We start from the raw sequence: 13,213 nt of genomic DNA, 5'->3' as shown, positions 1-13,213 counted from the left end.
CCTCAGCTCACTGCAGTTGACCTTGAGTGAACCATCAGAGTAAGCCAAACATACTGCTCATAACAACCTTATGTATTTAGCTCTCCAGTTCTGTTCACATGGTTTCATGGAATTCTGAAGTGTTCCCCCAGAAAAAACCTGGATGTGGTCATGTTGACAATCACTGAATTAGATTCTTTTAAGCGTCCTCATTCTAGTAAATGTGTAGAGAATATTGTAATTCTTTATTATGCTTGACCATTTACAACTTTGATTATCGAAGAATTCTTGACTCACAAGTTTCTTTTTGATTTATATTTTCTAGTTAGAGAACTTTTTTATGTTTTTATCATATAACATGTGCAATATAATACATGCAAAAGCAAATGTGAAGAGTTTTTAGGCTGAATGAATTTGTAGGAGTAAAAATATTCACAACATGAATATCAATTTACTGGGTCTTGCTTTATAAGAGGTTCCATCTAACACAAACATAGCTCAAGGAATATACAGGAAAACCATCATGAGGTCAGAATAGAACAGAATCATGAACCAACCAACACCTGCAGGAGAACACTTTCACTGTGGGACCATACCCAACCGTCCATTTCATGCAATCAAACCTGGATCTAGTAACACGCAGGATTAAGTAACACACAAAAAGTTAACAACAAGAAAAACCTTAATAATCCAATTGAAAATGAAACTAAGAAAATGATACCATGTTTTTGTAAAGGTATTGGCACAAGAGATGGGACTGCAGAAAAAGACAAAGACTTCAAGGGCAAAGCACAGAAACAAGTGCAGTTCAACCCAGGCCAGACCAGGGCCACCTGGAGAGTGCGGATCATGAGTGATGGGGAGCATGAACAGTCGGAGACCTTCCAGGTGGTTCTCTCAGAGCCCGTGCTGGCTGCTCTGGAATTCCCTGCAGTGACCATGGTGGAGATTGTTGACCCAGGAGATGGTAAGAGCTATCATCAACTTGTTTATATTGTTGCTATTGGGTTTTTAATGACAAAATACCTTATAAAGGAAGTTTTACATTCAATTTTTGGACTTTCTATGGGGGGAATGTTCTAGACTCATGGTTCAGTATTCTCAGATATGCTGATGGGAGAGGGAAACCAAAAACTAATAAATTCATTAATAAGGGAAGCTCTGTTGTTCCAAGTAAATGAATTACAAATGCACATATGATTATCAACATGTTCCTTCTCTTATTATAATTCCATCCTTTAGAAACAATATTGTTCATCTCCTTTTTCTTGAATTAATTCATTATTTCTTAAAGTCTTTTAAGTGTCTTTATAAAATTTCTTTACACAAATAGTTTAAGAATTAGGCCATTTTTGGATTAATTTGCTCCCCATGGTACACTTCATTGTTCAAGTTTCCTGCATATATTTATGAGCCAAAAATTTTCATTTGGCCCATGTGCTTCCACATTCATTACATAAAACCCACCCAACCTAACCTCGCTCTTCAGTGACTCGTGTCTTGAATCATTGCTCTTAACTCCTATTAGGTGATGCTTTGTTGTTAGTGCACACCTTTGGCTGATGTTGGTAAAAGTGAGTCTCACTGCTATTGTGTGTAATTTGACCCATTCCCTCCCCCTGCCATACTTTTACAGTGCTGGCTTGTCTCAGTGCAGTCAGGGGAAAAAAAAAAAGAGAGAAAGAAAGAAAGAAAGGTTGAATGGCTTTTTGAGGGCTGGCATTTATACAAAGGTGGGAGAGACTCTTCTAATGCTGAAATCCTGTCAGAAGCCAGACGTGACTTTCTTTTCAACTGCCAGCCTACTTTATTTTGTCAGTCAGAAAACTCTTAAATTTTCTGTGAAGATACAATCTACTGAGTACATGAAATGGAGACATGTGGAAATCTCTGGGTTACAAGACTGAACATAATTAGAGAGAACACGTAAGAGAACCAGGGCTCTGGGTGTGTTTGTTTAACTAACATCTCTCCTTTAGTTAAATATGGAGTTCAATTATGTTTATAATTCTTTTAAAGAACAGTGGCATTTAATTACATTTAGTTTTATCGGCACTATCTAGGCATAAATAATTAAATTTTCTTCTAGACCTGAGTTTTGGGTAAGTGCTAGCATAACAAAGCTCTCTTTTGAACAAGGCTGTGGCAACTTTAATACATATAAACTGGCCCATCAGTTAGAGTTTGTTTGAAGCCATTTCTTTCTCTTTCTCTTTCTTTCTTTCTTTCTTTCTTTCTTTCTTTCTTTTTCTTTCTTCCTTCCTTCCTTCCTTCCCTTCTTCCTTTCCTCCCCTCCCCTCCCCTCCCTTCCCTTCCCTTCCTTTCCCTTCCCTCCCTTCCCTTCCCTTCTTCCCTTTTTCTAGTTCTAGGCCCAATGTGGTGCTTGAACTCATGACCCTGAAATGAAGAGTCACATGCTCTACCAATTGAGTCAGCCAGGGACCCCGGAAGCCATTTCTTGATATTTTATTTGCCAATTGGTATAATTGCCATAATTTACCTTAAGAATTAAGACACTAAAAATCATGGGGTGCCTGGGTGGCACATTCAGTTGAGCATCAGACTCTCTTGGTTTCAGCTCCAGTCGTGATCTCATGGGTCTTGAGATCAAGCCCCGTGTCTGGCTCTGAGCTCAGCCAGGAGTCTGCTTGAAAATTCTCTCCCTCTGCCTCTCCTCCCAATCTCTCTTTCGCTCTCTTTTGCAAATAAATAAATAAATAAATCTTAAAAAAAAAAGACACTTAAACTCATTAGTGCCTTCCTATTTATAAGCTCAGAGTAACACTCTATACCCATAATAGGTCTGATAAGTGGAATATTAAAAACAAAATACAGGGGCGCCTGGGTGGCTCATTGGTTAAGCGACTGCCTTCAGCTCAGGTCATGATCCCGGGGTCCTGGGATCCAGCCCCGCATCGGGCTCCCTGCTCCACGGGAAGTTTCTCCCTTTCCCTCTGCTCCTTCCCCTACTTGTGCTCTCTCTCTCACTCACTCTTCCAAATAAATAAATAAAATCCTAAAAAAAAATGCATGCACACAACACACACGCACACACAACTTTGCCATAATTTCATTTCACGTAATGGTCATCTAAGTTGTTATGGAATTTTCTAGATGAAGTTCAGCCCTAGTCATTCTAGGCCATGATCATCCCTAGGATAACTGATAAGTGTCCCATAATACTTGATATATTCCACATCTTGTTGGAGACCATTGGTCTTGAAGTTACAAGATCTGAGTTTGATTCCCAATTCCATCATTTCTAGTTTTATGACCTTAATCAAATCAAACAAGTTTTATTAAGATTTAGTTTCCTAATGTGCAAAATAAGAAAAATTAGTGATTCTCATATTACATCATTCTTATGAAAGAGTTCTATAAAACATAAAGCACAATATGAATGTTATTTCTAATATCACAAATAACATTGTTAAATTTCATTTTAAGAGATTAAAGAATCCTTCTCCCCACCCATAAAGGGTCACTTTCCCTACCATTTCAAAGTTAATTGTTTCTTTCTACACGGTCTTGTAACCCTTCACATATAAATTGGCTAACCCTAGGAACCATTATGCCTGTGAACTCCCCCTCTGCATATTACTTCTAGGACATGATATGAGATTTTATTTTGCATGCATTAAAAGTGTATCCAGCTCATACTTGTGCTGGGTATAGCACTATGTGTTAGGGATGCAAAGATAATAGGATATAGTTCTATCAAAGCTCATATGGTCTAATGGGAAGGAGAGCCCTATGAGTAAGTGATCGCAATAGAATGTGATGCAGTACAACAAAGTATGTGCAGTGTTATGGGACCAAGAAGAGGACATATCCAACTCTGCTTCACTTTAGTCTGGAAATGGTCGTTACTTATTAGCTAGTTTATATAAGCACATGCAAATACATACTTTTCCCAGTTCTTTACTTATCCATAACTGCTACTGCTAATGATAATAATTGAAATTCATCAAACACAATTGGCAGACAATGTACTTAACACATTATATACGTTCCTTCACTCACTGTCTTTTACTTCACTACGTTGTGGACATATGTACCATTTTAAGCATTTTACTTGTTGTTTGTAGAATGCTCTCAATTTCACATGTGACAAATTTTATTTATTTATTTATTTTTTAAGATTTTATTTATTTATTTGAGAGAGAGCGAGAGTGAGAGAGAGAGCATGAGTGGGTGAAGGGCAGAGGGAGAAGCAGGCTCCCCACGGAGTAGGGAGCCCGATGCGGGGCTCCATCCCGGGACCCTGGGATCATGACCTGAGCCTAAGGCAGAGGCTTAACCAACTGAGCCACCCAGGTGTCCCAACATTTGACAAATTTTAGAATACTCTTCACATGTTTATGACAAAACAACTTACTAGCATAAACTCTACACACACACACACACACACACACACGTATATATGAATGTATACATACATACATCCTAAATTCTCACATTTTCATAATTATACTCATAATACTTTATCCATTTATATTTTTTAAGTTACATAGTTGTGATTAAAGTAAAGATTTTAAATGACTATTTGTTTTATTCAATACATGAGTATCTATCTACATCTACTGCAAAGATAATACGTACATTTAGGTGCTTATTTGTTTCACCTGAGGTACTATGCAACGCCCGTATGGATGTTCTGTAATATCTCTCATGCCTCCCGATGTTGTGACCTTCTGGCTGGGAATAGATTGACTCTATTCTAAAGAGTGGATCCAGTTCCTATGTCTTCGTGCATCTTCTGTGCAGGAAAGCAGCCTGCTTCAAAGGGCAGACACCAGTGATAACAAGTGTACCCCAGTCCTCATCCCTGGATCCCCTGGGGTGGCCATGCATAGAAGGGAGCTAATCTCCTACTGGCCACATGCAGATCTCGCTGTCATGCTGGTACCTTCCCTGCCACGCAGAGAGGGGCCACTCAGGCACAGTTCAACTGTCAGATGGGACTTCAGAAGCCCACATTTTGTTGAGAACAGACATAGTTTGTTGCATGAAAATGGAGGACTGAAAAGGGCTTTTCCTTCTACTCAACAAAGCTCAATGGGAGCACAGAAGAAGGACACGCCATTCTGCCATGACTGTGGATATCAATAGCTTCCCAGGCAAATGGGTTTAGTCATTTACTGGGTACATCAATAAATTCAGTTTCCTCACACATTGAAATCTGTGGTACAAAGAAGAAAACTAGAATAGGAAGAATACAGACAGCTGAGCAGAGCTGTTAACCTCTCTTTGTCATACTGCCTTTGCCCCAGCTGCTTGTGGCCTTTCCACTCCCATGGAAAATCTACTCTTGGTGTCATGATTTTTACCTCACTGCTTTGTCCTCTATCACTGTTATCCTCCCTTGTTTCAGTTTGATTCCACAATCTCCATCCTTTACAAGTGCACGTAGAACATTCCAATTGGGAGTGGTTTTAAAGTGCATGAAGGATTTAACTCATTTTCTGGATGGGGAACCTGAGAAATAGAGCCAACCTTAAATCTCTGCCTAAATTGACCACTTGGAAGCTGTTGTATTTGGTTGTCTTTAGTATTGGCAGAGATGGGTAAAATAACACTTTCTCTGAGAGGATGGGCACTCCTCTGTAGGGTCCCATTGAGTGGCAACAATTAGCTTTCGTGGAAAGATCCTCTGCAGCTAGGCCGGACTGAATCAAGAGCAGACAGCAGATTGCCGGAAGACAAGAAGGGCTTCGAGGAAATTTCAGGTCACTGTTACTCCTCCTGCCCTCTTTTCTAACCCAACCCAGAAAAGTCCAAAAGGGTTATTCCATAGGCCAAGGGTAAGAGAGTAATCATAATAGCAAGGTCTACTGTATTTGAGTATCCTCTATGAGCCCGACACTGTGTTAGGAGCTTCACAATCATATCTCATCGAAACCTGTGATTTATATGTCAGTTTCCAAATGAGATCTCTGAGGCTCAAAGAATTTATTTCCCCAAAGTTCTCTGCTAATAAGTGCCAGAGCCAGTGTCTGAATATATAGAGAGATTTTTTTCCCCCTATGAAGCCCTTCTCTTTTCCCTGAGTTTTACAATCTTCTGTCATTCCACGTGACTAAAAAGAAGTAATATCCAGAATCATAATTAAATGGCACACTTTGCCAACGGCAACATTGTTTCACCTATTCTTGTATATGAAAAAAAACAAACAAAACCAAGAATAAAGGGATTCCTTCTCTTCTTATTCTATTAAATTTTCCCTTTATATATCAAGCCAAAAAATATATTCATATAGGTGAACAAAACAAGGGTTCCAGGAAGATGATCAGGACTACTCCAGCTCTTGCACAATGCATCTATGTTCAGCAGCTGTTTACTGAACATTCACTATATGCCAAGAATTCTGCTGAGAGCTGGGGATGAGGGAGCTACACTGAGGAAGGCACACTAACTCTGAAAGTGTATCTTTAGGTCATTTCCACGAAATGATTACAGCTAACAGTACAGAATTCTGTGTGCTGTGATAAAGGAACAATCAGCACCCAGAGAAGTCTCTAACCTGGAAGAAGATTCTTAATTTCCTATATATTAGGTTCCCTAACTGTCAGACATAACACCATCTTTTCTCACTCTTAGTAGTATATAGATATTAATTAATATTAAACATTTTTACTTCTGTTAAGAGGAAAATAGGTAAGAGCTAAAGCCTATTTTATATTAAGATCCCATTCCTTTTTTTACCTTGAATAATTTCTAACCGGGGTAAATTGAGTTTTATGTATACTTTATTAAGAGAACATGACCTCAAATACAGGTATTTGAGTATGGATACCTAGCATATAGATGTCTAGAGCCTGTAAGTATTTTATGCAATTATTCAGTATGTACACTTGAAGTGTCTGCAAACTTCTGATTGAAAGGGGCTCATTCTGATACCTTTATGATATCAAAATCAACCGTGTACCTAGTGAGTTAAATATTTGATCTCTGTAATCATTTTTTGTATGATCAAATTAGGTTAATTCTGTATAATACATAGTAGAGAATAAACATACCATTCTAGAGGAAAGTAGAAATTATACCTCAAGAACCATAATCTTCTTGGATACAAAGAAAAGGAAGACTTTTGTGTGCTGAGTGAACCAAACCCATTTCATGCAGTAGAATTCAGATGACATAGGCTATTACATGAAACACAAACACTAGTTATTACTTTTAAAATTTTGTACCATTGTCAGTGTTGACATAGGGGGATCACTGGCTAGCCGGTGAGATGAGTGTGCCAAAATTGAAGGTCCAGAATTAGTGAAATGGTAGTCCCCTGCAGCTTATCACACCAAAATGATAAAGCAAGCATGCAAAAATTCAATTTCGGTGAGTGTGGAAGCTTTTTTGCTTTTTTCCTTTTCTTTTTATTTATTTATTTTTTTCTGAGAATGGAAAGCTTTTTGTCTTTTTGAATTCTGTTACTGTAAAGCACAAGTCATTGTCTTAAGAGAGACAGACAATTCTAAATACTTGTTCAAATAACAGCACATATCTGTACATTTCTGGCACCAAAAGGTATATATGAAAAAAGGTGGTGCAAAATAAAACCATTTTAGTGGTGTAAAACTGTGTGAAAGTTTCTACCTTCACGAAATGAAAACATTTAATGATAGGAACAAAGATTACCCAAAGATTCACTCTTACCGACATCTGCATAGTGCTAAAGGATGATTTTTGGATCTCATGGCATCATGATGTGAACGTGTGATACTTATTATCATGTGATTTAGATGTTTTCATTATTCTCATTTGTGTGTCTTTCGAGTCCCTGTGAAAGTAGCCTATGTTAATCACTGTGTCTGTTTCAGAGCACAAAAAAACAGACCATGGAAATGAAGAGAGCTGTCCAAGTTTAAACACATCAGGGGCAGACTCCCTACTCAGTACCACTTGTTGACCACTCTAAGGGCACCATGGTAGCCCGAGGAGGTCCCGGAATATCTTCGGGGTTGGTTTTTGAATGTGCCAAACTTTCCAAAGAAGATGAACACTCTCAGTGCCTTTCTCCATGCACCTCATTTTCTTTCTCTGTTCCATTATAACAAAGATTTTTAGAAGATATTTTGTTCTGTCATGTTTTTAGTAAAATCTGTTTTGTTTTTTTTTTAATCTGTTCGGGATAATTGAGAAAAGGGCAGCATGAACATTATCTTTCAAATGTAACTACAACTACTTTATTTCTGAGAACAGAAGTCTTTTTTTTTTTGCCTAAGTGACAGCCCAGTCAAACCTAAAAATAAAACCTGCAGTTGCAGACCAAAGCACTCATTACAGTATAGTTGCATTGACTAATAAAGAATGCACTCACTTTATTCAGCTTTATCTTTCAAAATACAGAATAATGAAACTGATCCGAAAATCTAAAAGTAACACATGTTCATCGTCAAGAATTCTGAGAGATTTAAAGAAGGAAAAGTCCCTTGTAGGACTACCCCGTGGGAAAGCCAGTGTTAAGTTTGGAAAGATCGACCCTGAAGTCATTTTTGTGCGTGTGTCTCTGTTTACTTAGCAGAGGGTTTACTATTTCTGTAAAACCACCTTGGCTTTGCCTCTCAATGAACCCCTTCTCAGAGGCTACTGTAGCTTCCACTTAATGGGCTCATTGGGATCTGACATATGATATGCTGTTATATTACATAATACAGGTATTATATTCATAAACCTATTATGTATTTGTACATGTAACACATAATACTTCTAAACTTGATTAATATGAATATCATACAGATTTTATGCCTTATGTAATACTTTTGTAATTTTATATGTATAAGTTTATATATAGAATTCTATGAATACGTTGGATCTGTAAAGGAATTCTCAAAATACTTGTTTTTAGCTTCCTTTGTTCTGCCTCTGCGGTCCCTGCCGGCTCTGTTTTTGCAGTAATTATGTCTTTTATAATCTCGGTTGAGCCTTCTGTGTGTCTCTGGTGTGAGTGCTGATGCCTGCTACCCTGAATGTTCTTCCTTTAGAAGTAGACCATAGTGGTCATGGGCTTGGTCTTCAAGACGGGCTTCTTGGGTTCAAATACTGGCATTGCCACTACCAGCCTAACCTTCCCGCTGGTTCTGTAACCTCTGTGTGCCTCATGTCCTCGGAGGTAAAATGACAGGCATAATAGTTCTTACATGAAAGCTTTGTTGCCAGTATAAAACCAGCCAATACATGTGAAGGGTTTAGAATAAGGGCTTCACAAACAGTAAGAACCCCATACGTACTAGGTAATAATATTTTTTTAGTATTAGCTAATAATTTTTAAGGATGCCACTCTGGGGAGTCTTACACTTAAAAAGCTGTGCTTGCTTGAAGCAGTCAGCTTGTGAGCTTCTACTATACATATGAAGTAAAGTTGAAAAATGATGTTAACTAGAAAAACCTACCAGGGAAGCTTTTCTCCCTCTCTCCTTTTCCCGTTTCATGCATAAACCATCCTTTTCTGCCCGAAGTTCGGTCAGCAGAAGACCTAACCGTGGTGCTGGACCTCTTCACCCTCTGTCAGACCAAGTGCAGGAGTGGGTTCCAGAGCTAAGGGCAAGCTCTGGACACCTAGCTTTCATCTTTATTCATACTTCAAAGCTCCTGGCTCTAGCAACCAGTGCTGGCTTGTTTAATCAAACCTGCATGGACCATAGCATGTAGGAGGGACTCAAGGTATGTAGTTACAATGCCATACGTGGGACTTTTACGAATAACTTATTTTTAAAAGCTGGCCAGTATAGATCAGTATAGAATAAGTATTATATATGATCAACTCTGTCTTAGCTCAGGCTGCTATAGCAAAATATAACACACTGGGTGGTATAAGCAACATTTATTTCTCATAGTTCTGGAGGCTGGAAGTCCAAGATCAAGGTGCCGGCAGATTCAGGCTTGTGGTCTGCTGCCTTCTTGCTAATATGCTCACATGGCTTTTCTTTGGTGCATGTGCGTGGAAAGACTGAGAGAGAGCGAGCGAGCTCTTCCCATTCTTTTAAGGATACTAATCCCAAAATGAGGACCCCACCCCCACGACCTCATCTAAACCTGATTTCTTCCCAACAGTCCCCACCTCCAAATACCATCACTCTGAGGATTAGGGCTTCCATGTGTACATTTCAAGGGACACGTTCAGTCCACAGCAAACTTTAATAAAGAAACAAAACTTTGTGTAATATATATACTAATGCCGTTGGAGTAAATGACCCGAGGACTGCCAAAACCTAAGTGATACTGGACTTAATTTCCATTAGTTAATAACGAAACTCATCGGAACTCATTGAATACCCGACTTGAATATTTCATGGCACTGTGTGTATTTTTTCTAATGAAATGTTATGATAATTTCTATGTTGAAATTTTATGTTTGGTAAAATCCTACTTCATAGTAGTAGGAGTAATTTTGCCCTTAGAAAGACTCATCTTAAAAATAAACACGATATTTCTCTAGATGTCACTCCAATGACAGCAAACTTTTTGAAATGTCTATGCCTTTTGTCTTCCAGTTTCTCTTCTCCCATTCATTCCTTCAGGCTTTTGTCCCCTGACTCCACTAAAACAGTTCTTGTAAAGATAACCGGTGACTTCCCTTTGCCAAATCTAATGATCGATTCTCGACTTTCTTGACTTGTCAGGAACATTTGAAACATTTCATCGGTTCCTTTTTCTTAAAACACTTTTTGCACTTGGCCTCCAGTATCCACACTCGCTTGGTTGTTCTCATCACTGGGACCCCACTCAGCCTCCTTTGCTCAGTCTTCCTTATCTCCCTGACCTCTAAATGCCCTGTGGCTAGTCCCTGGATCCATTGTCTTGTTTATCTACAATCCCTCCCTAAATGATTTCATTCTGACTCTGACTTCACATACGCCAGCATGCCAGTAACTCCCACTTTTATCTTTCCCATCTGGACCTGTCCCCTGAAATCCAGGATTATATGCCCAACTGGCTAAATTTACATCTCAGTTTGGATATTTAATGTTCTTAAAATATGTCAGGTTACAGCACCCCCATATTCAAAGCCTTCTCATGCTTCTATATTGAGAGGTGGATGGACATACACAGACCACATATTAAAATACAACTCTGACCCACAACCGACTGGGAAGCGACACCACAGCCTCTGAGGCAATCAGCCTCAAGTGGTCAAAATTTAATCAATAACTGACAGCTTCCCTGATTTTTCTCCTCATTTTCAATTTAAGACCAACCAGAGAAGCCAGATGTGCTCCCATAACTAGTCACATGGGATGCCCCACTTCTAGTCAGCCTGCCCACAGCTTCCCTGTACCAGCAGCCTCTAGTCAGGGCATGGCTGCAGCCTTCCTTTTCTTCTCCTATAAAGCTTTCCATCTCCTCCAACTCCTCAGCCTGCCTTTGAGGCTCTGCCAAAGACAAGTGACGGTGGTTGACTCCTTTGCTGTGGCAAACTTTGAATAGCCACTGTGTTTTCATCCCATTGGGTAATCTTCGATTATTTACACAGTATTTTACTCTGACTTAAACCCAAAGTCCTTCCAGTGATCCTGAAAGCGCCACCTGATTTTCCCACCACCCACCCAATCGCTGCTTCTCTGGTCCCATGTCTTGCCCTCTCTTCCTAACTCAGTTTACTCAAGCCACATTGGCCTCCTGGCCATTCCTTATACACACCTGGCACGACTTGGCCTGAGGCCCTTTTCGCTTGTTCATTCCTTTGCCTGGAATTCTCTTCTGTAAGTTATTCACAGAGGGCATCTGGTTACCACCTTGCAATCTCAGCTCAAATGTGACTCTATCAGAGATACGTTGCTATATAACACAGACCCACCATGGCACGTACCCTGCCCTAGCCCTCCCTGTCCCCTGCAGCACACTCTATTCTCGTCATATAACTTGTTACTTCCTGACATCTATTCTTGTATATTTGTTTATTTTATTCTTCTCCCCCACCCCCAACTAGACTGAAAACTCCCTAAGACCAGGGATTTTGTTTACTTCCATATCCTCTCTGCCTAGTAGGAGTGTCTGACAAGTACAAGTCACCCAATCAATGTTTGATAAATGAATAATTACTTACAAAATCTTATAACCACCTTTTTTTTTTAATGGTACCATTTTTTACATTGATGTATCAGTCAGAATCTCAGAAGAAAACAAATGACATACTCAATTTTTTAAATGTAATAATTTAAATTTAAATTAATTTAAGTAATTTAAAAAGAATGTAATAGTATGACTATTTACAAAGTTGAGGGCAAAGACTAGGAGACCACCAGGCATGATAAAGGCTAGGAGGATAAAGGCTAGTAAGAGTAGGCACCGTTACCACCTCTAGGCCTGAGGGAAGGAGAAGTTAGCTGAGCCCAGAAAGTGAGCTAGGGAGTCCAGTGGGCACCATGACAGTTACTTGGGGGAAGGGGTGCGGCCAGCCCTGAACCCGGAAGCAGCCAGGGAAATGAATGGTGCAGACCTCATTCTGCTCTTGACCTCCAGGTCCTGCCTGTGCTCCCCTTTGGCTGACCCATCGGGAAGCCAGAGCACAAGGGAAACTTTTGATGTGGTTCACATTCGTCAGCTCCTGGGGCACAGGGCAGGGTGGAGAGGATGGGACATGGACCCCGAGCGCCTATGTCTTATTCCAACAGTCTTTTATAATCATCAAAAGCAGCGTGGCTTATTGTTTGAAAAATAACCATGAAGCATTTTCTATGTGTATGCGAGACTTCAGTGAAACAGACTCCCAGTCACCAAAGTATCTCTTTGGGGGTTATCATGTCAACTTATTGAACTAAATGTTTTCCTGAACTCAACCTACTTTTACATTGAACTATATTTTTCACCAATTTAATTATGCCATTTTTATTATTTAGCATGCCTTTCAACTACCTTAAAAATGAATCACTGAGACTTATTCTATAAATATAATGTTGTATACTGTGTATTATTGTTATTTCTCTAGGGGAGGAAGGAAACCACAGGTATGTTCCTTATAGCTGACTAATAGATTCATGAATTCTAAAGGAACTGCGATTTAAAAAACAAGCAAACAAAAAAAAGTATTGAACAATGCATTATTATATTTTTAAGCATTAATCATTCAAAAGGAACACATTTGAGGTAAATTTGAGCAGATTTTACAAGATCTGAATTTTCATTTTGACTCAACCAGTAAGAGGCTTTGGCAAATAAGTTCAACTCTCTGCACCTGAGTTTCTTCATCTGTAAAGTACAAGGTGACTTCGACATCTCTTTTGCCTCTAAAATT

At 39.2% G+C, this 13,213-nt stretch overlaps 1 protein-coding gene across 1 annotated transcript in view; it reads left to right on the top strand.

The window, feature by feature from the left end:
* The window catches only part of FREM2 (FRAS1 related extracellular matrix 2), a 156,377-nt gene that overhangs the window by 80,729 nt on the left and 62,435 nt on the right, over positions 1–13,213 (top strand). The window contains exon 4 of the mRNA XM_021678306.1: positions 716–946. Coding sequence (XP_021533981.1) covers positions 716–946 — 231 coding nt within the window. The remainder of the gene's footprint in view (positions 1–715; positions 947–13,213) is intronic.

Source organism: Neomonachus schauinslandi, chromosome 3, assembly GCF_002201575.2.
Source record: "Neomonachus schauinslandi chromosome 3, ASM220157v2, whole genome shotgun sequence".
Taxonomy (NCBI): domain Eukaryota; kingdom Metazoa; phylum Chordata; class Mammalia; order Carnivora; family Phocidae; genus Neomonachus; species Neomonachus schauinslandi.
The sequence above is the reverse complement of the archived record's forward strand: the minus strand, read 5'-3'. Positions and strand labels throughout refer to the sequence as shown.